The 25593-nt window shown below is 35.6% G+C and overlaps 2 protein-coding genes across 2 annotated transcripts; both read left to right on the top strand.

The window, feature by feature from the left end:
- The first annotated feature begins 330 nt into the window (after nt 1-330).
- On the top strand, nt 331-1453 carry LOC113311249 (putative cysteine-rich receptor-like protein kinase 35). The gene is made up of 5 exons (XM_026560089.1): nt 331-433; nt 560-681; nt 760-970; nt 1069-1123; nt 1447-1453. The coding sequence occupies exons 1-5, from the start codon at nt 331-333 to the stop codon at nt 1451-1453; spliced, it is 498 nt and encodes a 165-aa protein (XP_026415874.1).
- Nucleotides 1454-8265: 6812 nt separating this feature from the next.
- Nucleotides 8266-12167, top strand: LOC113308949 (G-type lectin S-receptor-like serine/threonine-protein kinase At1g11300). The gene is made up of 7 exons (XM_026557390.1): nt 8266-9864; nt 10186-10305; nt 10457-10671; nt 10769-10979; nt 11090-11327; nt 11422-11572; nt 11705-12167. The coding sequence occupies exons 1-7, from the start codon at nt 8460-8462 to the stop codon at nt 11996-11998; spliced, it is 2634 nt and encodes an 877-aa protein (XP_026413175.1). The 5' UTR covers nt 8266-8459; the 3' UTR covers nt 11999-12167.
- The last annotated feature ends 13426 nt before the right edge of the window (nt 12168-25593 follow it).

The raw sequence follows: 25593 nt of genomic DNA, 5'->3' as shown, positions 1-25593 counted from the left end.
CTAATCTTGCTCATATGATCAACCACAACTTTGGTGATCATATATATATAGAACTAGGAATTCCTTTTCCTAATCCTATTACCTTATTACATGTCTTTCCTTTTCGTAGAACTAGATGACTTCTAATTCCCTTAGGATTACATCAATTTCCTAATATTGACCTAACCAGCTTGTTAGTGACTTCTATGTTGAAGTTAATCCAACAAACCCAGCATTTCAAAAGGTAAGTATACCAAACTTTAGATGGTTTTATAACTTTTGTTTAGACATATGATGATTATTAATCACTATGGAATATTTGTTCTTGTTGCAGCAAACCAAAATCCGAAGATGTCACTTAAAGTGCTCCTTGTTATAGTTGTTCCAACGGTTTTTACAGTAGTATCTATCATAACCATTTTGTATTTCTGCATAAGAAGAAAGAAAATTGGCAGTAAGCTCTCTTATACTTCTTTTATCTTTTCAAGTTCCAAAGTTTCAGGATTAACCATTCGGAAATTGAATCTTTACTAGCGATCATTTCACTTAAATCTAAATTTTTTGTTGTGTTTTTTTGAAGATATTGGCGAGATTCAAAGTGCTGAATCTTTGCAGTTCAAATTCAGTGCAATAAGTGTTGCGACAAACAACTTCTCAGATGTGAATAAGCTTGGGCGAGGAGGATTTGGTATCGTATACAAGGTATATATCCATAATAATACAGTACTATAAATACTGCAATGGTATTTTATATTGTCCTGGCTACGTTGTGACCATCAGGGTACACTCACGGATGGACAAGAAATAACTGTGAAGAGGTTGTCTGAAAATTCAGGTCAAGGTGAAAAGGAATTTAAGAATGAAGTTGCATTGCTAATCAAACTGCAACACAAGAATCTCGTTAGATTATTAGGTTATTGTTTACACGGAGATGAAAAGCTACTCATTTTTGAGTTCATGAAAAATGGAAGCCTCGATCAATTCTTATTCGGTTTGGCTACTTCCATTTTCTTTTCTTTATTTATATCTATTCCGGATCACTAGACTCGCAGTACTACTGACCATAAATATGATAAATGAAATGTGTAGATCCAGTTAAACGCGCACATTTAGATTGGGAAAGGCGACACATGATTATCGGGAGGTATTGCCAAAGGTCTTCTGTATCTTCATGAGGATTCTCGACTTAACATCATTCACCGAGATCTCAAAGCTAGCAACGTATTACTAGGACCATATATGGTCCCCAAAATTGCAGATTTACTTCTCTCTGTTTAGTTCATCATCATTTTCCGTTTTTTCAACTCTGTAAGTATAATCAACATGCTTCAGCTTTTGAGACTTCTCCATTTCTTTTCATTCCAAACAATTTTCCTTTCTCGCAGAAAAACCCTAATATACAAAATCATAATCTTCTCACAACCATAATCTTCTCAGTAACTAACTTTTGTATTTTGTTTGTTGCAGAGATTAGTGTCGTTCTTAACTAATTTTTGTGCATAAGGTGTTTGGTATATCCTAACCCTATTCATCATTCATCTATTTCCTCTGCACCGATTTTTTCTTAATAATGGTGATTAATATTGGTTCAATTCCTGAATTCTAATGGTTTTGTTCTTTCTTCATTCACAGTTTATCCTCTCCCTGATCTCCTTCTCCTTTTATCTTCCTCACTATTAATTTTTTTTTCTATTTTCTCTACGGTCTTCTTCCACTCCTCTTTCTGTTCTACTTCTCTCTGTTTAGTTCATCATCTTTTTCCGTTTTTTTTTCTTCTGATTATGTACTAATGGTTTATTTTACAGATTTTGATACAACTTCAAGATATAATGATTCTGAATACTGAAATAAAAACCTCAGGAGCAGTAATTACGTAAACCCTAATTTTTGTTTTACTTTCACAAATCTCTTCCATTTTTATAGATAATATACCTGAATGCTTGATTTCAAGTGGTGGGTTGTGATGGATTTAAGATATAATAATTGCAACATTTTCTGATCAATACATAGGTTTGGTTTTTTTAGGTCTGGGAAATTCAATTGTATTAATTGATTAGGGTTTAATTTTCGAATTTAGGGCTAATACGAAGTAAACAAGGAGAATGATTTTTGCTATTGGTAAGCGTGAAACCTTTTCTTTCTGCCTTTTTGTTTCATTGAATCAATAAATCCTAACCCTTTTATTTTATTTTGCAGGTATGACTTTTCTTTTTCTTTGCTCTCGATAAACAACGGAATGCTATGTATGTTGTACCGGATTGAAAAGCATTAGAAGTCCATAGTTTTTAATAATTTCTGTTGTATGTTTAAGAAATTCATGTGTTGACATTGTTTGTTCACTGGCATATATACAGAACTTACTCCAATCTTTGTCAATAATGCCTAAAAAAGGTTGGCAAGGCAAAGGCTTTTAAAAAGACCTGGAAGTCTGGAAACCTTAGAACCAATGAGGTACATTGAATAAATATGAACTTAATGGATGAAAAGGTAAGAAAAATTTCCTGCTAAAAAACTTAGCTTTTTGTAGAATTATAGTCTTTATGTTATTATTATGCTGAACAAAAATTTCCGTGAGATAGAGACGTAGAGTACATAGTTTTGGAGGTTTCTATTTTAATCTTCTTTGTTGCTAATTAGGTGTTTGAGGCTGTTTTTTCTTATTGAAGATTTGAAAAAGAGGTTATGCGTTTGTGTGGCAAGGAGTGAATTGGTTTTGATGTAAGACCCATTATTTTTTTCCCTTTTCCTTTCGCAACACATTGATCGTATATGAAAATCCCATGAAGATTACTTTGTTGTCTAATGTGTTTATCTCTGTGATGAATGAACTGGGTATTGAAATTGGTATATACTTAAAATTTAGAGTTGAAAACAAATACCATGAATTTAACAGTGATTGTGAGCCCCTTGCTCTAAGGTCCTATATATCTGAGATTATATGGTAAAGATTTTTTTAATGTCACCTGTTTAAAAAATTATGCCTATTTTGTATTTGTTTTCTCAAACATGATACTAATGTGTAGTGTAATGAATTAAACATGGAGGGGAAAGGGAAAACTCCCAAGACGGTTCTTTGGATTGTCATGCAATCTTGAGTTCCGGTGCATGTCCTCCTCATAGGTAGTTGAGATCTCAACTTAAAGGAGAAAAAGCTTGGAATAGAGGTAATTTCGTATACAAAGTGCATATAATAGGGTATTGGTTTTGCTCAACTGATTTGAAAGTGCTTTTTTAATCCAATCATGACCCGAGCTGATGGATCAAATGATTTAGTATTTGTGTTAGTATTAATTGAACTCATCAAGAAAATAAGTTCTCCTGAAATTACCTTAATGTTTATCTTGTCAAACATTTGCAGCAGTTCAACGTTTTATGGATGTTATCTAGGTTTTAACTCATTTTTGAGTTTTGAGGGCACCAGGAATGGCTACAAACTTTCAGAACTATTTGGTTTGATTGTTATAAACAGGGTAACTTTGAGCTACGGTGGCCACAACAACACTTACTGGTGAAGAGCCGATATTCATTTTTGTGAGACTATATGACACAGCCTGCGCGTTGATCTCTCGCAGGTAAATTTAGCTATTGTGTCCTGCATGTATTACCTTAATTAGATATTACTGATAGTTTGAGCAGATGATTCCCTCATTTTTTTTTCTTATTTTCCTGAGCAGTTAATATGCTACTACAAACTTTGTCAGTTGAAGTTTTCGTCGAAAGCTAATGACACTTCTTTCAGATATGTGGTCATGCATATTATGTCACATTAGAAGTTTAAGTACATGCATATAATGATCTTCCTCTTTGAATTTTGCCATATATCTTGACCAGTGGCCATTGTCTGTACAAAGTCCTTAGGCAATTTAGTATACGAACACAAAATGTGTGTAGTAGTAATAACTGAAGAACCCCTAGCATCTATTGGTCGGAATCTTATATTGCTTAAAACAACTTCCAACTTCTATTGGTTTTCCTCTTGATGGTAATTAGACATAATCATGCATAAGGTCAATTAGTTTTTACTATAATAAGTCGATATAAATAAGGTAAGGCGTCAAACCAAAGTTATGGGAATTATAGTGACAACGGTAGACGCAAGGTTAACGACCTTATACAAGGGACACCATCTTTGTAGGTAATTTTTCACATATACTCCACGTATTGCTGACAACAATTGGCTTAATGGTTCATTCTTATCATCCTTACTACTTTATCTTAGGCTACCTTTTCTGATGCTTGAAGTATGTGCACAATTTATATTTTAATGCCCACATTTTTTTTTATTACTCAATTTATATCACAGGTGAGGGTACTCGAGGTCAGGTTAAAGACATTTTGTGAAAGCGACAGTGCAATTGAGTGAGGAAAAAGTTAGAGGTGAGTCGAGTTCAGGGTTATTGTGTGACTTCGAGCACCGGAAGAGTGAAAATCCTTGGGAAAGAGCTAAAGACAAATGTTAGACTTGGTATGGTTTTAAAATGTTAAGATTGCTTCTTTTCAGAACCTGCTCAGATAAGGTTAAGTTTGACGAATTTGCTATACAACAAAAATTAGCCAACCAACAATTATAACGACGTGTAACATTGTATAGGCTAGATGGCTACGAAGGATAATTTTTTCAATTTACAGTGTTAACCTTTTTGTGTTTGTTCCGATTGAACTGGGTGATCAGTTCTACAACAAAAAATTTATGGTTTGGTTTCAAACCAGTTGGCTGGAGGATGTCTTTAGTATGAGCTATTCTAGAATCCACATAGTAAATTGAATAGATCTTGCGAACTAAGATAACTTCTATAAAGATTTTTGGGAAAAGATTTTTTTCCTTTCGATTGGATTACAAAAGACGGATCAATTGCTACTCTTCTTAATTTTACAAGACATATACTCTTCTAAAACTTTTTCACCCTTATTTTTCACAGGAAGGAATGTAATAATAAACTTTGAAGACCCTTTCTATGCTGCTCGGAAGGATAAAGCTTTAATTGTACGTTACGGTCTTTCATTGTAAACTTGATGCCCATTTAACGATTGGGTTTACATCTTCTTTTGAGTTATAAAAATGGATTTTTCTTGTTTTCTTTCAGTTTCTGATTTTTGTCCCTTTTCTTTTTGTATTACGTACTTTAGAAATTTTTATGTTTAGAAAGGGATATAGCCGACACTATCTAAGATAGTTGCATAAGTAGTAGACTGAATACACGTAAACAAAAATTCGAAGTATTATCATTGACGCCATCTTTATGTTCGGGCCACATATAACGTGGATGTAATATTTGTAATTTTTTTATACATAAATGTGAGCCACGACAAATCAAAAATGTGAGCCAAATCAATGGTTTAATGCATCGATTTTAAAATCCTAACGGGACGAGGCGAAGCCGAGCTTTACCAAATAAAAAATATGGTTCAAAGAAAGAGACAATGATGCATTATATTTGTAGTTTATATTTTTGATTGAATTGGTTAACCAGCACTGGCACAAAATCTAGTTAAGTTCATCAACACAAGATAATGGTAGCCGTTTACCATTATAATTATCAAGGGCATTGTAGTGTCATGGTAAACTAGGATAATGGCTATTCTTTGTCTTTGTTTTTGTTTTTATTTTTATTTTTTTGACGCGGCCCCACTGTCCCATCCCTTAACCCCACTGCTGGGGCACATTATATGCGCATAAGGGGAATCGATCCTTTTTTTTTTTAATTATTGGAACATTCTTCATTGCTCAAGGGGAATCGATCCTGAGTTTCTCTTATGGAGAGACATACGAGAATCCACTGTGCCAGTCATAGGGTTCTCATTCTTTGCTATTAATTTACCCTATTTTTTCCTTTTGTTAGCCCTCGAAGTTCCAATCGTGCAGCCTCAATAATAGGTCTCCGGTTGTCAATAAATTACTAGCAAATACTCTGGCCGGGCCTCACGGGTTTGATCAGGCTATGTGTCATTGGAAATTTCGAGACTGTAAATCCCAATTTTAATTTGGAAATTTCGCCAGCAAAACTGTACTGGTCGGGTATTTGGCATGGTGGAACACCAATATCTTGATTATTTGATGATGAAGAACGGAAACAAATACGAATTTGATTCTGGTTACTAAATCTCTAGAATTAACCTAGGATTTACAGTCTCGGATTTGTTATCCGGTCGATTTGGTGTGTGGTCAATTTTTTCACTCTTTTTATAAGGAGAATCCTCGTTGTTGGAAGATGCAAATAATGAAAGCAATGAAGAATTGAAAACAAATGGAGGAATGGTACAGCAAGGTGTGTGTGTATTTCCTTGTCCCACCAAAGACTTAATATTGGTTTTCTGGCCAAAAAAAAAAAAATCATTTTTTTTTTTTTGAAGCATTAAAAAAAAGTTCATTGACTGACAGAGACAATGGGAAAAAAAGAGCAGCTTATTCTAATTGATTTCATTTTGATTATTCGATTATTGTTTGTGTAAAGTTAGGTTAACTCAGTTTGTTTTATCTCCTTAACCAGTTAACCTTAACAATTTAAAGTCACTGAAAGCAAGAAGAAACTAAGATTGTTACTAAGAATTTTTTTTTTTTTTTTAACTTGTCCTACATCATAGTAAAGAATAGAAATTCGGACAGGTTACTAAATCACAAGAACTATCTGCTCGGAAATTGACGAGGCGCCCTGTAATCTTTAGCCCGCTATGCTCAATTTGGACATTTGCCTATTCTTTTTGTCAATAGCGGGATGTAATTAAATTAACAAATTACCGGGTTTGTCGACTCCATTGGAATTGCCCTTACAGTCTTACCACAACATGTCATGTCATTTCATTGGCACGGCTGTGTTTGAAAGTCGTGGTCATTGTGACCATGTTGAAGATTTTGAGTCCTGGAATGTGATATACATTAAAGATCCTTTTGACTATATGCCTTTATACATCAACGATCCACCAGTTTACACGACATTCATTCAAATGCTCAGATGAGAATTGGTGTATATAATTATGTGAGAAAGAATGACCATGCAATGTCCCATCCACAAAATGGAGAAATGGGTAAAAGAAGGCAACTGCACTAGGCAGGATCACTGTAGGTGTCTTATTCTTTGTTTCGTCAAAGACTTGTTTTTCTTTAATTTTGACTAGATTTGTGCCCGTGCTACGCACCGGGCATATTTCTTTCTTTAATTTGGTGTGCGCGGGGGTTCGTTCCCCCCCGTGGCAATGCATTTTTGATTAAGTGTGCCTGGGGTTTCGTTCCGCCCCGTGGCGAAGCAATTTTGATTTTGCTTCGCCCCGCCCCGTGGCAATGTTTTTGACTTCGTGTGCGCGGGGCGTGGGAATGCAATTTTGATTTCGTGTGCGCGGGTGGCGATGCATTTTTGATTTGGTGTGCACGGGGCTTCGCCATGCCCCGTGGCGGTGTATTTTTGATTTGGTGTGGCGGGGAAAATACATTAAATAGGTGGAGAATATGTACGGATTTTATTAATCTTTTCTTTTAACTTGGTGTGCGCGGTGCTTCGCCCCGCCCCGTGGCAATGTATTTTTGATTTGGTGTGCGTTGGGCTTTGTCCCATCCCGTGGCGATGTATTTTTGATTTGGTGGGGCGAACCCGTGACGATGTATTTTTGATTTGGTGTGGCGCGGCAAATACATTACATAGGTAGAAAATATGTGCAAATTTTGTTTTTTTTTTTTTTGCAGAAAATATGTGGATTTTTTCCCCTTTATATATTAATTCGAAAAAAGAGTCATAATATATTTTTTTCCTTTTACTTTTGTAGAAAATATGTGGATTATTTTCCCTTTATATATTAATTTAGAAAAAGAGTCATAATATAGTAGTTACTCGATTTTCAAATTGAATTCGGCCTTCATTAAAAATCCAAACACGGTAAGTTAGGTTTCCTTTTAAGTTTGTAATTTCTAAAGCAATCATCCGTTGCCAAGTATCCTCACCTAAATATTGAATTTGGTTTCTTTTTTTAATCTTTTTCTTATTCTTTTTAATCCAACCATACGTTGTCAAGTTGTTACATTCTTACCACAACTCGTGGTCATTTCATTGGCACGGCTGTGTTTGAAAGTCGTGGTCATTGTGACCATGTCATTTTGCTCCATGTTGAAGATTTTTGAGTCTTGGAATGTGATATACATTAAAGATCCTTTTGACTATATGCCTTTATACATTAACGATCCACCAATTTACACGACATTCATTCAAATGCTCGGATGAGAACTGGTGTATATAATTATGTGAGAAAGAATGACCATGCAATGTCCCATCCACAAAATGGAGAAATGGGTAAAAGAAGGCGACTGCACTAGGCAGGATCACTGTAGGTGTCTTGTCTCGTCAAAGACTTGTTTTCCTTTAATTTTGATTATTCTTCATTGAATCATCAACTTCAGTCCTCCATGTACAGCCACAAAAATATTGTCGATGGCAAACATTAAATTCATGCACAGCCACAAAAATATTGTCGATGGCTAACATTAAATTGAGTCAATGGAAAAACAAGAAAAAAAAGTTCTCATTAAAACTGAGTATATTTTATTTAGTTTATTGTGGGTTTGCCTGATTACTATTTGTTTAAAGATGGATACAATAAAAAACAATTCATGGCTTTTTTTTTCTATTCTAGTTTTTGGTTTTGCCATGTGCACTAAACCCTATCATATAATTGCTGCGGATACAATTTCTTCTGGTGATTCTCTAACTGGAGATCAAACTATTATATCAAAGAGTGATAGATTTGTATTGGGTTTCTTCAAACCAGGTATGTCTCAGAATTACTATATAGGTATTTGGTACTCTTACAATAAAGTCTCAGTTCAAACTGTTGTTTGGGTTGCGAACAGAGATGCACCTCTTCTTGATCCATCTACTTCAAAGTTAACACTTTCAGATGGAAACTTAGTTTTACTTAGTGGTTATAGTGATTCACCAATTTGGTCTACTAATTTAGCTTCAAGTACTCTGAATACAACGGAAGTAGTTCTTGGTGATGATGGGAATCTTGTTCTAAGAGATATATCGAATCCATCAGTTGTCATTTGGCAGAGTTTTGATTATCCAACTAATACTTGGTTGCCTGGTGGAAAAATTGGGTTCAATAAAAGAACTAACCAAAGTCAGACGCTTACTTCATGGAGAAGTCGAGAAGATCCAGCCACGGGATTTTACAGCCTAAAATCAAATGGAACAAATCAGTATTTCATATACTGGAACAACTCCGAAGAAATTTGGAAAAGTGGGGAGTGGGATGAAAGATTAAAAACTTTTTCTTCAACTCCTTTTCTGAGTTCCAATTCCATTTACTATTATAATTATATTTCAAATGTAAATGAGAGTTATTTTACTTATAATTTTTACAACAAGTCTACTATTTCTAGATATGTTATGGATCTTTCTGGCCAAACCAAGCAATTTCTATGGACGGAAAGCACACGTAATTGGACTATGGTTTGGGTTGAACCCAAACGATTGTGTGATGTTCATAGTATATGTGGACCTTTTGGCAACTGTAACCAGGATACCCAGAAGTGTGAGTGTTTGCCAGGTTTCGCCCCGCGATCGACTACAGATTGGAGTCTACAAGATACATCTGGCGGGTGTGTCAGAACCATGCCTTTTCAATGTGGGAGTACGGATGGTTTTTCACCGATCTCAACCTCAAATTTGCCTGATTATCCCCAGCTGTCACCAGAAATCGATAGCGCCGAAGAATGCAAATCAGCATGCCAGGCTAAATGTTCCTGCAACGCTTACAGTTTTGACCGTCAGTGTCAATTGTGGGATGGAGATATAATGAATTTTAATCAACTTACATCATCTGAGAGACCAGCAACTTTCTATCTCAGACGTGCCGCAGACGAAATTCGCAGTCCAGCTCCAGTATCTACTGCTGAAGGTATGTACGTACTATGTTTTGAGAAGAAAATAACATTATAGACAATTTGTGTTACTTCAAGGAGGCTTTCCTCACTGAAAGATATCTCTGCATCTCACGCATAACTTATATAATCAAGTGCATAACCACATACTTAATGATAACAGATCATAAGTAATTCAACCAACTAGAACTGCCTATCATAATTGACATCATCGTGATCATCTAGTGCTGACACAAATCTGCATGCGAGGTGATCCCACCCTAACTCTTTAATATGTAATGATGTTTTATCCCTATAACTTGAATGAATTTGTGCTTACTATGTCTTCAAAATTTCAGTCAGAAAGAGAAATGCCTTACTTTGGAAGATTGGCGTACCTGTTTTCATTTTGGTGGCAACTATCATGGGCGTCTCAGGATATATTTATCAAAGCAAGAGAAATAAGGCTAATAGAAGAGGTAAATACACCTTTCCTTTGGTTTGGCAGAGGATACTGCATATTTTCTTAACAAGTGTTCTTTTCAGAGTCACATATAAATTCAGCCTATGTCGTATTTATGAATTACGTTGTCCAATCATCTCTTCACTTTCTTCCTTGGTTTGATCCAGGAGGATTGAAAGGACTCCAAGGGGTGTTGGCGGAATTACTGAAATCCAAGGCTACCTACAACGACTCTCCAAATACAAACATGTTTGATGATGGTAAAACAGAAGAAGAAACACAGGAATTGCAAATATTTAATCTTGCTTGTTTAACCCTTGCTACAAATAACTTCTGCTGGAAAAATAAGTTGGGAGAAGGAGGTTTTGGGCCAGTTTATAAGGTAAAATTTACATGTGTTTCATTATTATAAAAATATAGAGGTCCAGTTATTGCATATTTCTAATAACTAAAATCATTATATGGAGGATGGTTTTTAGGGAAAGCTACAAAACGGGCAGGAAATAGCAGTGAAAAGACTGTCTACAAACTCTGGCCAGGGTATTGAAGAGTTCAAGAACGAGGTTGTATTAATCTCAAAACTTCAACACCGTAACCTTGTGAAATTGTTGGGTTGCTGCATTGAAGGAAAAGAAAACATGCTAATTTATGAATACATGCCCCAAAGAAGCCTGGATGCATTTCTGTTTGGTTTGTTTCTTTTCCACTCTGCTATCAAATCTTGTATGTGAAAAATTATGAAAAGTTCATTGAAATTAGTTCTATCTACTTAGCTTCAAAGTTGTCTTTATTGATGGCAGATCCAAGGAAGAAAGCACGCCTAGATTGGGATAAGCGCTTCGATATTATTGGAGGGGTTGCTCGTGGCCTTCTTTACCTACACCGCGATTCTCGTTTAAGAGTTATTCATAGAGATCTCAAAGTCAGTAACATTCTATTGGATGATAACATGACCCCAAAAATTTCAGACTTTGGAATGGCACGGAAATTTTGTGGTGACCAAATTATGGCTAATACTAGCAGGGTTGTTGGCACATTGTGAGCTCCGTGTTTCTTAATTATCCTCATAAATTTTAATAAATCATCTTACTCATCAGTATATTATATAATGTGTATTCATGATAAAATGCAGCGGTTACATGTCTCCGGAGTATATAATGGGAGGCACATTTTCAGAGAAGTCAGATGTCTTTAGTTTCGGAGTACTGATACTAGAAATTGTGAGCGGTAAGAGAAATAACAGCTTTTACAAGGATGAACATCCTGTAAACCTCCTACTTCATGTAAGTATTTATATCTATCAACATTTCTATGGTAGATTGATATGTTATGAAATGTTACCTTATATCAAGCTTTTAGGATTCAAAACAATAAATATAAAATTATTAGACTATAATTTGAAATTTGTGTTTCAGGCTTGGAGACTTTGGAATGAAGGAAAATGGTCAGAAGTTGTTGATGAAGCTTTGGGTGATTTGTATTCTCAATCAGAAGTGATGAAATGTGTACATATTGGCCTGTTATGCGTTCAAAATAGAGCAATAGATAGGCCAACCATGGGTGAAGTGGATACCATGCTTGGCAGTGAAACTGATCGTCCAGCTCCCAAAGAACCTCCATTTACTTCTCCGGGATCATCAGATAAGTCTGGTTCTGAATCGATTCATTCAAATAACAATTTCACTATAACTACCATTGAGGGTCGATAGGATGATCGATCTATTCCTTACACATTCGAATAAGTTAAAGTCTATGAAAGAAATAATTATATCCTATGTGACACTATATTCGCAAAATTTGGGAGTGAAATCAGATGTTTATCTATTTCGATCATTCGCCATGATTGTAACCTTAATGGACGACCATTAAATAAATGACCACGGGAATTCAAATGTTGCGTATGTTAGTTATTGAAGACTAATTATTATTTCCTAAAGTTAGCCGTGGTTATTTAGGGAAGGGATTTCCTAAACCGACTAGAATTTTTGGTGGCTAAGTTTGTAACCCATATAAATAGGTAATTAGTCTTTTTAGAATTGCATTGTGTAGAAAACGATTAAAAGATCGGTGAGAGATTTCTTGTATAGCTTTCAGGTCTAAAGATAGGGTTTCGTTGTGAGAGCATATTGGTGAGAAACAAGAGACAAGGTTATCGTCTCGGGTAATTGTTGCGGTGTAACCAAGGGTTTGCTGGATTCACACGACGTTGTAATCGTTTTTCTTCATAGTGGATTTGAGTTGGTGCTGCTCAAAGTGGACGTAGACAATATATACAAGTTGTATGTATTGGTCGAACCACTATAAATCTTGTGTCTTGTGAGTTGATTTATCTTTCTCGTATTATTATGGTTGCTTGTGCTTGGTTTACTTATTATTCATCATAATATCTCAAGATCCGTTATTCCGCGGTTGTCAGTGATTATTCCCTAAGAAAATCCTGACAACTGGTATCAGAGCTCGGGTTAGAGTTTAGGGTTTATCGTAGTACGATTGGAGTGGGAGTTATGGGTGATAATAACGAAAGTACGGTAGCTAGGGTTAAAGTTTTTAATGGGAAGAACTTTGCGTTTTGGAAGTCTCAGATGGAAGACTACCTATATGAGAAAGACATTTCTGATCCTTTGGGTGGAGTTGCGAAAAAGGGAGCACGCAAAGGCGATGAATGAAATACTCTTGATCGTAAGTGTGTAGCCGTGATCCGTAGATGCCTAACGGAGGAAGTCTAAAATAATGTACAAGTGGAAACTAGTACGAAAAATCTTATGGATAAACTTAAAAAGTTGTATCAAAAGTCATCAGCCTCGGGGAAGATTATGTTGTGTGAACAATTATTTAATCTGAAGATGCAAGAAGGCGAAGCGATTTCAGCACATCTTGGGAATTTTAAATAAATTATTTCTCAGCTTTCAAAAGTTAGTATTACTTTTGATGAGGAAGTTCAAGCTTTACGGTTGTTATCGTCATTATCAAAGAGTTGGGAGACTGCAAGGACAACCATTAGCAATTCTGCAGGGAGCGAGAAGTTGAAGCTTGATGATGTGCAGCAAAGGTTGATCGATGAAGAGGAGAGAAGATTAGAACAAGGTTATGTTTCTAGTTCTTCAATCTCTGCCTTAAGTATGCATGATGAAGATAGAGGCAGGAGTTCAAATAGGAACAACGAACAACAAATCCAGATGGAAGTCTAGAGGGAAGTCTAGGGGGAGATCTCAATCTCGACCTAGAGGTGTTGTTGAGTGTTGGGCGTGTAAGAAAGTAGGACACTTCAAGCGTGATTGTCCGGAAAACAAAGGTGCTAATAATGGTGGAAACAAAGGTAATCAAGAAGAGGTCAACGTAGTTGCAGCTGCGGAACCGGTGAAGGTCCTTGTTGATAACAAAAAGGTGATTACGGAAGGTTTTCTACTACTCTATGAGGACAAGCAAGATGAGTCTTGGATTATAGACTCGGGAGCTTCTTTCCATGCAACGGGTGATAAGAGTATTATGATCTCTTATAAAGAAGGATATTATGGCCAAGTATTCTTGGGTGACGGTGAAGCATGCGACATCATCGGTTTGGGTGATGTGATCTTGAAAGTCAATGGTTCGACATGGAAATTGAAGGATGTACGTCAGGTTCCAAATTTGAAAAAGAACTTGGTGTCTATGGGCCAAGTTTGCGACGATGACTGTGAAGTTGTGTTAACGAAACACAATTGGAAAGTAAAGAAAGGGGATATGGTATTAGCTCGTGGAGTTAGAATCAATACTCTATACCGCACTTCAGATGGAACTACTTTAGCAGTGGCTAGTAGTGGTGAAGACACTAACATATGGAATAAAAGATTATGGCACATGAATGAGAAGAATATGAAGTCTATGTTCGGGAGGATATCTACCTAAGGTGAAGTCTGTTGATATGAGTTTTTCTGAAGACTGTGTTCTTGGAAAACAAAAAAGGGTTAGTTTCAGCAGAGGAGGAAGAGACTTGAGAAGTGCAAAACTTGATTTGGTTCACACGGATGTTTGGGGACCAATTGATGTTGCATCTCACAGCGGGTTCCAATATTATGTCACCTTTATTAATGATCACTCAAGGAAGGTGTGGCTTTACTTCATGAAGAATAAGTTCGAGGTGTATGAAGTGTTTAAGAAGTGGAAAGCTTTGGATGAAACATAAACTGGTCTGAAGTTGAAGTGTCTAAGGTCAGACAACGGTGGTGAGTATGAAAAAACAAAATTCTTACAGTTGATGCAACGTTGATACCACAGTTTTTATCGCATGTATCCATGATCTTCCTAATAACATATTATATGGCGATTCCATATCCACGACACACAATGTTACATGTGTTTCGATTTCTCCAAGTGGAATTCGTACCACTATCTCTCCTTTAGGTTTTGTTGTGGATTTTCCAAAGCCGTGAACAAAATATGTTGAACTGGAAATTTCTTCATCTTTAAATCCCATTCCCCGGAATGCGTGATAAAATATTATATCAACTGAATTTCCTGTATCGATTAAAGTTCTGTTCAACATCCATTCTCCTGTGGATTTTATTGTTGTCTCTTTCTCTTTTCGTGTAATAGGCACTATGATGACCAACGAAGATGTGTGGTTCAAATTTTCTTTTGGTATTTCTTCCGCCATGAATGCAATTTTTTGCTTTTCCCAATCTTTAAAGGGTGATGTTTTTCTACCGCCATAACTTTCCTTCCTTCAAAATTTCGTTTATATATTCTTCCTTTGATGTTTTCATGGAATTCATTAATCATCGTTTTTGTTATCATATTACACTCTAATCTTTTGCCATTTTCATTAATTCTATTCATCTTTCTTCTAACTGATTCACTGATTTTTTTAATCACTTTCTTGACTTGAATATTCTCAATCAACAATCTTCAACTTTCGATCTTCAAGTCCCTGTTTCTAGCACCATTATGTAGTTGCAGGAAATCCTACACTAGACTCTTCATGTGATTTTATTATTAATCAACTCATTTTAGGTTTGTATTCTTAATTTTATTGATTAATCTTTGGATGTTCTTACAAGAAAAGATAAAGAATTCAAGAATGATATCTGCTCTAAACTTTCTCTCTCCTATTTATTTATTTCTTACTCAAAAAAGATCTCTCCCTTCTTTACAACTCGAATGACTATTTATAAGGAAATACATAGTGGATGACAGTTAATCTGTCCTTTATTTTCGGATATGGCTGCGACATTCTCGCAATCTTACAAATATTAGTTTCGCAAACTCTCTAATTTTCGCAGGACTATCATATCTTTCTCGTGATCTTAGCTGTCGTCATTTATTTTATCATTTATGGAATTATTCTGCGACGCTTAAGTTTTGTGTCATTAATAATTTCGCTGAAACATTATCATTGCGAGATTCTGGTCCTACACTCTTTTCTTGCCTTACGGGCTAAAGAGTGAGCTACATTATTACCTAGTCTATGAATAGATTTGAAAAACCAAAGTTTACTACTACTAATCTTAGATTTCACTCTCTTTATTATACTTGAATTGAACCAATGCACTTAAGAAGTCTGCTCCATCACTGACTTTATTACATTATCACAATCCATTTCAAAAACTGCTTTGTCTATCTGCATTTCTTCTATCCAATCAACAACCAATTCCAATGCTTTGCACTCAAAGTACTCAGCACCATAGTCCTCCTCCACCTCCTTTGTAAAGCATTCACCTTTAGCTCCTATGCAGTTCCCTACAAAATCACGAATTATTAGTCCAACACTTCCTTTTTTTTGTTTCTGGTGTATAAGAACCATCAACATTAAGCTTCACAAAATGTTTTTCTGGAGGAGTCCACACTTTTAACTGCAAATTGCTTCTAGAATTAGTGTTTGATATAGAAAATTCAGCACATTGTTTAACAAGATTACAGATTCTAGTACTGGAACTCTGAATGTTTGGTTTTACTCCCTAGAAGACCAAAGAACACCTATCTTTCCATATGTACCACATGGTACACATTAATCTACAAACATAATCAGTTTCACTCAGACAAGGAGTAGTTTCATTTCTTTCTCCTGAAACAAACCAAGTAAGTATCCAAGACTGGACTGTAGAAAATTGACCTGTAATATGTCCTATGTTTATATTCATGGATAACCAAATAGCTCTAGCAAAAGAACATTCAAAAAACAAATGGTTCATAATTTCCATATCACAGTTACAATGAGCACGCGTAGTTGGTATTTTCGGCTTGTAAAATCCTATTTTAGCTCTAACAGGTACTATATCTTTTATGCATTTCCATATAAATAGTTGGACTCTATGTGGAATTCTAAAATGCCATAAATGTGTCCAAACCTCTTTGGGAACAGAATCATGGGCCACAATACTATTCACCTCAGAAGTACATATGGTGTTATAAGCACTCTTCACAGAAAATTTTCCTTTTTTGTCAGGTTTCCAGATAATGTAATCCTCACCAGTGGTCGGAATATGCATATTCAGTATAAGATTAACACAGGTTTGGGAGAATAGAGTATTAAGAATGTTTATATCCCATTCTCTTGTACCTGGAAGAAAAAGATTACAAACAAGGTTAAAATTACTATATCTAGAAGATCCTACAATAGGAACAGGTGGACTATACAAACCAATAATACAACAATCTAGCCATATACTAATCTTTGTACCACCTCTAACAACCCAAATGGAATATTTTTTAATAACTTCTAAACCAGAGTAAACACTTCTCCATAACCAAGAGCAATCGTCTTTTAGTTTATATATATGCATAAAACTACCATCTTTAGAATATTTGGCTTTAAGGATTTGAAAACAAAGAGATTTTTCATCATTGCAATCTCTCCAGGCAACTTTAGCAAGAAGAGCATTATTAAAGTGCTCTAAGTTTCTGAATCCTAGACCTCCTAGAGATTTAGGTATCGTAAGCTTATTCCAACCTATAAAATAGAGTCCTTTTTCCTTACCCCACCAGAACTATCTTTGCAATGTGTCCATCTGAGCTATCATGGTTTTAGGAATTCTAAAACTACCCATTTGATGAGAAGGAAGAGTGTTGAGAACATGTTTCACCATAGTAGTTCTAGCAGAGTGATTCATAGTTTTTCCTTTCCAATTTTTGTATCTAGTGCCAAAAGACTGAAGTAAAGGTTTAAAAGCTTTAGCTTTATCTCTTCCCATTAAGAGACTAATCTCTAAGTATATATCAGTATCTTTCATCTCAGTCATTCTAAGGGTTGTAGCCAGAGTAATTTTGAAATCAGGATTTATGTTCTTGTTAAAGTAGAAACTAGATTTTTAAAAATTAAGCATTTGACCAGAGTACATCCCAAATTTCTCAAGCACATCCAATATACCTGTCACATTATGCATATCTGCCTTAGTGAAAATAAGGATATCATCTGCAAATAAAAGATGAGTAATACCTGGAGCATTTCTGGCTACTTTAACTCCAGATATTACATGATTAGTAGCAGCATACATTAGCATTCTAGACAGATATTCCATTGCAATAATAAAAAGATAAGGGGATAAAGGATCCCCTTGTCGTAAACCTCTAGTAGGGCAATATTCCTCTGTAGGAGAACCATTTATAAGAATAGATATCTTAATTGTGCTAATGCATTTTTCAATCATACTACAAAATTTTGCAGGAAAACCAATTTTCCTAATCATACCTAACAAAAAAGGCCAATCTCCCATTTCATAGTATGTATCATTTCATAAACCTTTCGTAAACCTTCATAGTATGTATCATTTCATGAGCAATAATAACATTATCAGGAATAATCCTACCAGGAAGAAAAGCAGCCTGGGAGGGAGAAATGATATGCTCAAGATGCGGTTTAATTCTATTTGCAATTATTTTAGAAATAGTTTTGTAAACAATATTGCACAAACCTATGGGTCTAAAATCAATAGCATATTTAAGGGCATCAGTTTTAGGAATCAGTGAGAGATATGTCTTATTAAATTCAGATGGCATGAAACCTGTAGAAAAGAAACTCTTATTAAATTCAGATGGCATGAAACCTGTAGAAAAGAAACTTTGCACAGCACATACAACATCATTACCTACTATATTCCAGTTGGTCTGATAAAAACCTGCTTGGAATCCATCAGGCCCTGGAGAACTCCAAGCAGACATACTTTTAACAGTATCTAAAATTTCTTTATCAGTAGGAATTCTATTAAAACTATCAAGACAAATCCTCATTGAGAACAGTAGGAAAATGATATCAAAAATATGATTAGGAATTTGAACATTAGAAGTGCAGCTAACTGGAGATTATATTTAAGGGTGAAAAGTTTTGATCAGGATTTCTTTAAAACCCAAAGTAAGAAGTCTCTGAATCACTATTAAAGTGAAGTGAAACACCAATTTAGTTTGAGCCTTCACGTACCCTGAGCAACACATTTAACCCATATTGAGAGAGGAAACAAAAAAAAAGAAAAAAATGCGTTGGGTGCCTGTCCAACTCATCTCTCTCTTTTGTCATGTGCAAGTGCAATCAAACAATTGAATATCGGTTTCTTCAAACCAGGTAATAATACGTCTCGGAATTACTACGTAGTAGGTATTTGGTGCAAAACTAGTGTAACAAGAATCATGTAGTTTGGATTGCCAACAGAGATGCGCACCACATTTTAGAAAACATTAGCACTAAGAAATGAATACAGGAATCCTGAAATCTGAATACCAATCCTTGAAATTGTTTTAAGATAGAGCAAATGAGTATCAGATTAAATAAAGAATTGTTACAATAAATGACAATCAGTTCAATTTCAAATGCTAACAAGTAACAACCCATTCATTCAACTTTATTGATTATAATTATTAATTATTATTACACCTATTGCGTAAACAACATCCAGGATCATGTACTTCCCATTCCATTTTACCACCAATCTTAAAACAAGATTCAAACCCAAAAAAAGATGCACCTATCCTTCTTCATCTGAGGGTTATTCTTCTCATGTATCTTTATCATCTGATTAAGCTTCTATGTATCGCCGGCGGGATTGTAAAATCATATCAGCTCCTAAAGAAGTTTTAGACGATGACCACCAAAACCTTTGAGATCCAAAGATAAAAATGGAAATACTTTTTGAGAGAAGAAGTCATTGTGACAAAAAAACAAGAAAAGTGCAAAGATTCTTAAGATAAACCAGCATCTCATATATCTCTGTTATCATTTTGCAAAAAGAAAAATTTCAATCAAAGAGTAAATCTGCAGAGGGAGAGATGTGGAGACGGCAAAGATTTTGTCTGATGAGAGTGGATTCCAAGTAAGTTTATACGTATAATGGTCGTGTTGATAAACCCTAAGACCTAACCTTATCGAGCCATGAGGCCCAAGATCAGTATTACCTACTTCGAAGATTTGAAGGAAACCTTGGTAGAATGATCATCAGGTCTTACTTGAAGTCGTATTTTTGTTAAGCTCTGGTATACAAGTTGTTGCAAGTTACTGCAAGTTATGGCAAGTGCACAGTGCAAATCAAACAAGCTAGTCTCACTGAAATGTCAAGAGCACTGGTCAAAATGAAGCGAGTCCAATAAATTGCTGATCCGATCGCGATCAAGTTCTGCCTCCCTACCCATCATATATGTTCCTTCAGTAGCTTTTACCCCATAATTCTACAAACTAAGATAATGAAAAATCGAATAACATAACTCATTTTGGTTTATCTATTTAATCTTGGAACTTCAAAACACTGGAAACATTCCGGGTGTACGTTACTAAGAATCCGCCACACTTTAAAAACCTAAAGAACTAGTTCAATCCACCACATTTTTACACTCACTTAGCAAGCTCAATGTCCTCTTAATTATCAACTAATACCGGCTCATCGGAAAATAAAATCCCAGTGAGTAGCAAATATCGGAATAAAAGAATATAATCTTGAGAGTCAATTGGGAGTGTCGTAATGGTGCGGCATATGATTGGAACCGGGTGTGTTTTGAGTCTCCACCACCACATCCCCATAGAAAACCCCTTATAAATCCAAGTCCCATTTGTATTTTGTTGCCCATAGCTCCATAATGGTTCAAAAAAATGTAAAGCGAAAACTCAAAGACAGACCGTTTCGTCTTAACCACCGATATTTATCCTACTGGTTCTTCTTTAAATGTGGTCATGTTACTAATACAGCTTCCTACTGGGCCTGAGCCACATGGGTGGTTCGATCAGGTTTGCTCTTACGGAGTTAGGGTTTAGGAAGATGACCAACCACTGCCACTATATAAGGTTAATTCACTTTGGAATCCCTCTTTCCATCCGCTCATTCATTCTCAATTAAACAATTACCTAGCTAGATCTACTCCGTCTCTAGCTGAAAATTTTCTCCAATGCAAGATGAAAATAGAGATACTACGGTTTAGGAATGAGATGAGATGTTATTGGTTTACTGTGAGAGTCCATTCTGACACAAAACTAAATCAATTTTTGTCATAATGATTTATCCTCTCAAAACCATTTCCATTAGTGTCACTGGTCTTCATCTTTCGGATCTGTAACTTTCATCTTCAATTTGAAGTTCAGTGCCCATTTAGGGTTATCTGGGTCGTTTATGTGAACTTCATGTCGGTGGTAGTATGACTGCCGGACTATTGAATTGTGGCTGCAAAAATTTTGTAGAGACATTTGTAGAGCATTTTAAGATCGGGAATCGATGAATAAAATTTTCTGGTTTAGCTTATGGAATTTCAATGATTCTTCATACAACTTGCTATACAACGATTCTTCGTATCTTTCATCTGAATGTGCATTTACTGTAGCTTAATTCATGTGTTCATTTTCTATTTTTTTGTTGAATAATGTTCTCTCAATGTGGGATCTAGTAATACTTCATTCCAATTAAATCTTCCGAGCCTACAAATATGGTAAATGTGCAGTGACAGGAAATTTATCCGGCTAAAGGGAGAACTGAGTAGTAATGTAGTTTACAATCACGTGGGTTAAGAGGTACTTGTTAGTTAATTGAAAACTAATTATTTTCTAAGTTAACCGTGACTGTTTTTGGGAAACGGGTAATTGGTGAGGAACAAGAGACAAGGTTATCGTCTCGGTGTAACCAAGGGTTTGATGGGATTCATACGACGTTGTAATCGTTTTTCTTCATAGTGGATTTGAGTTGGTAGACAATATATACAAGTTGTATATATTGGTCGAACCACTATAAATCTTGTGTCTTGTGAGTTTATTTATCTTTCTCGTATTTTTATTCTGTATTTTCATCATAATATCTCAAGATCCGTTATTCAGCGGTTGTCAGTGATTCCCTAAGAAAATCCTGACAACTGGTATTAGCGCTCGGGTTAGAGCTTTAGGGTTTATCGTAGTACGATTGGAGTGGGAGTTATGGGTGATAATAACGAAAGTACGGTAGTTAGGGTTAAAGTTTTTAATGGGAAGAACTTTGCGTTTTGGAAGTCTCAGATGGAAGACTACCTATATGAGAAAGACATTGCTGATCCATTGGGTGGAGTGGCGAAAAAGGGAGCACGCAAAGACGATGAATGGAATACTCTTGATCGCAAGTGTGTCGCCATGATCTGTAAATGTATAACGGAGGAAGTCTACAATAACGTACAAGAGGAGACTAGTACGAAGGATCTTATGGATAAACTTTAAAAGTTGTACCAAAAGTCATCAGCCTCGGAGAAGATTATGTTGTGTAAACAATTATTTAATCTGAAGATGCAAGAAGGCGAAGCGATTTCAGCACACCTTCGGAAGTTTAAATTGATTATTTATCATCTTTCAAAAGTTAGTATTACTTTTGATGATGAAGTTCAAGATTTACGGTTGTTGACGTCACTACCAAAGACTTGGGAGACTGCAAGGACAACCATTAGCAATTCTGCAGGGAGCGAGAAGTTGAAGTTTGATGATATGCAAGAAATGTTAATTGATGAAGATGAGAGAAGAATAGAACAAGATTATATTCTAGTTCTTCAAGCTCGGCCTTAAGTATGCATGAAGAAGAAGCTCGGCTTGGTTTACTGAAATACCAATTTGGTTTACTAATTTACCTTCTGAATGCAACTCATCTAGAATTTCTATATCATCTCACATTTAAAGAATCAGATTCTCAATAACTACTCTGTCAATCTTGCATTACCATCAACAGCATCTGCAATGCATTATCATTCCGTAATTGGGCCGACCGAGCGAAGCGAGGAAGGACCTTTATATTGCCACTTTTTTGTAAAAAGATTTGGTAGTGTACACCTGTAAATTTAAAAATGTCCCTCCCTTTTGGTCCAATTACTATAATTTCTTATGTATCTTAATTTTTTAGGGGTATAATTGGAAAGCAAACTTTAATCCGTGCCTTGGAATTTTACAAATTTTATCCCGTCGGAATGGTTATAAAAAGGTATACGCAATGAGTACAACCAACAATATCAAATTTAAAGTTTTTCCAAAAAATTCGGAGATATTAATCATTCTAGGGACAATTTCAGAAAATTAAATGTATATATCCATTATACAAACCACCACAAATGATACATAATACTTTATGTATAGCATATTTTGGTTCATGCATCAACTAATTTTCCGTTGCAACTAATAAAACGTAAGTACATGCTTCAAGAAAAAAAAAAACGTAAGTACTCCCTTCGTTTCAAGAAAAGTGATATTTTCATTTTAGGCAGAATTTTCGAAAATTGAATGCATAGCCATTATGCAAACCACCACAAAGGATGCATAACACGTCACGCAACCATATTTTGGTTTATGGATCGACTAATTTTCCGTTTCAGGAAGAGTGATACTTTCAGTCCCTTTCAAGAAAATTGATACTTTTCGCTCTGTTTCGGAAAAAGTGATAGCTTCGCTCCGTTTTTGAAATGGGGCGAAAGCAAGGTTTTTAAATCGTGAATTGAAACCGAATCGTTTTTGAAAATTTGTGAATCGAATCGTATATTGAATCGTGATCGTAGATTCATGGTCAAGTTTTGAATCGTATATTGCCTATAAAAAACAATGAACTAGGTAAAAAGTCAACAAATATTACATATATTTTTGAATATTTTTATAAATAAAAAGCAAATGCGTTACTAATCAAAACACGAAAGACAACTCAATGGTTGGGACGTTGCCTACCGAACCCAAGGTCGCAGGTTCAACTCCTTCAAACATTATTTTTGCCAAAAAAAAGAGCAAGAGATTTGGTTTGACTGCACTTTGAAGCGTAGACCAACGTTGACTTGTCCGATTCATGAGCTAAACGCTTCACAAACATTATTTTTGCCAAAAATAAAAAATAGCAAGAGATTCGGTTTGACTGCACTTTGAAGCGTAGACCAACGTAGACTTGTCCGATTCATGAGCTAAACGCTTCACACATACGCTTCAACTCGAAATCCAAATTTCTGACTCGACTCGTACGATTCAAGAATTGAATCGTACCAGTTTTAAAACCACGGGGAAAGTATTATTTTTCTGAAACGGGACGAAAGTATCACTTATTCTGAAACGGAGGGAGTGTATCACTTTTTTTGAAACGACGCGAAAGTATCATTTTTTCTGAAACAAGGAGAAAATATCACTTTTTCTGAATCGGGCCAAAAGTAGTCGCAGACAAACCCAATCTTCAGATCCTTCTTCGGTCGGTCCTCTCTCTATGGCAATGGTTGTACTAGTAATGTGAGCGTTAATGGGGAGTCTAAGAACCAAATTCTTTCCTCGCTGATACCGTATTACCTATATTTGGGAAGACATAAGTTTAATTACTTGGATTATCTACCGTTGATATATCATATCATCATATGATTATCCTAGTTCTACTGATAAAAAAATGAACACATGAATTTTTACATGGGAAAATGTCCCAATACGGGGTGCAATGTTGGAAATCTCTCCCAACATTTAAAAGTTTGGAAAAATGTCTCATTCCGTCAAAACCTAGTTAAATCACGTGTGTGAGCCCACATACGCGAAAAAATACCCTTCAAAATTCAAGTTTCAAGATTTAGGTTGATGGTTCATGGTTTAAGGTTCAGGTGGTGGCTGCGATTTTTGTAGTGGTTTTGGTGGTGATTTTGGCTTTACACTTGTGACTTAACTTGATCGGATGACATTGCATCTGGTATTGGGCATTTTCCCAATCTTCCCTTTTTACATACCTAACCTAAACGCCAATTCTTAAAATCGTTCACAGATTAAATGAAGAATTGATGGTAAATTTTCAGATGCTAACCCATTAAACTTTATCAATTCCTATTACATAAACTGATTCCTAGTACATAAATTATACTTTTATTACATTTTACCACCGATTTTAAAATTCCCTACAACTTTCATTACAAATTTCTGCAGCCACAATTTAGAGACATCCTATAGGGTTCAGCTTTGCTTCACACCGTAGTTGTTAGGGTTTTTACCACTATCATTTTGAATAGCTTCGTCATTCTGCAGCCGCTGGAGTGAGCAGTAAAACTACATTTTTCTACTGATTACACGCCACCGCGAGAAAAACCATAACACCAATTTAGCCGATAGCCGCCAGACCCATAAACCCAATCATCAAACAAAAGATGAAGACCACCTAAATCTTTCAATTTTCTTTCTACATTATGAAATACTTATGAGAGGATAAGTCATTATGACAGAAATGATTAAATTGTGAGAATGGATTTCTTGTCTCATTCATAAAACATTTTGATCAATTACAGAGCAGATAAATCTACGGACAGAGAGAGTGTGGTGCAGACGGCAGGCGACCGAGAGAATGAGAGTGGATAGAGTCTTCCAAGTTTTTATACAGTGGTCAGTACTAAAACCCTAACCCTAATGGCTAACCTGATAAAGTTCAGGAGGCCCAAGCCCAGTCTTAACAGTGCAAGTGCAGATAGATGGTAATCTTACAGTGACAAACCCTAAACCCTTGGCCTTTTAACGCCGTGTTTGCTCGACTAACGTTTCCTTAGAATGGGATTAATTTGTCAAGTTTGTAAGGGTTTCATCAATTTGTCAAGGATGGGATTTAGATCTTCCAATATGGTTGAGCAATGCCATTCAACTGGATCTGAACAATTTGTAAAGCTTTATTACCAATGAATTCTTCTATCGTATTAAAATAAAAATTAAAATATTGGTGAATCTGCATCATCCAAACCAGATAATATCATCCTTATATTTGGAACTTCCACTAAGTTTAGTACATGCTTATTCTCATGAGATAAAATTAGGGTGCGCAAAAACACTCAGACCGTGGATTTTATCCAAGAACCAAATCTGCTTTTGACGGGTGGACACCCAACGGATCGAACGCGGGTGGAAATTCTGAACCTCTCGTTTTTACAA

The sequence above is a fragment of the Papaver somniferum genome, chromosome 9 (assembly GCF_003573695.1).
Source record: "Papaver somniferum cultivar HN1 chromosome 9, ASM357369v1, whole genome shotgun sequence".
Taxonomy (NCBI): domain Eukaryota; kingdom Viridiplantae; phylum Streptophyta; class Magnoliopsida; order Ranunculales; family Papaveraceae; genus Papaver; species Papaver somniferum.
This window is presented reverse-complemented; position numbering and strand designations above follow the sequence as displayed.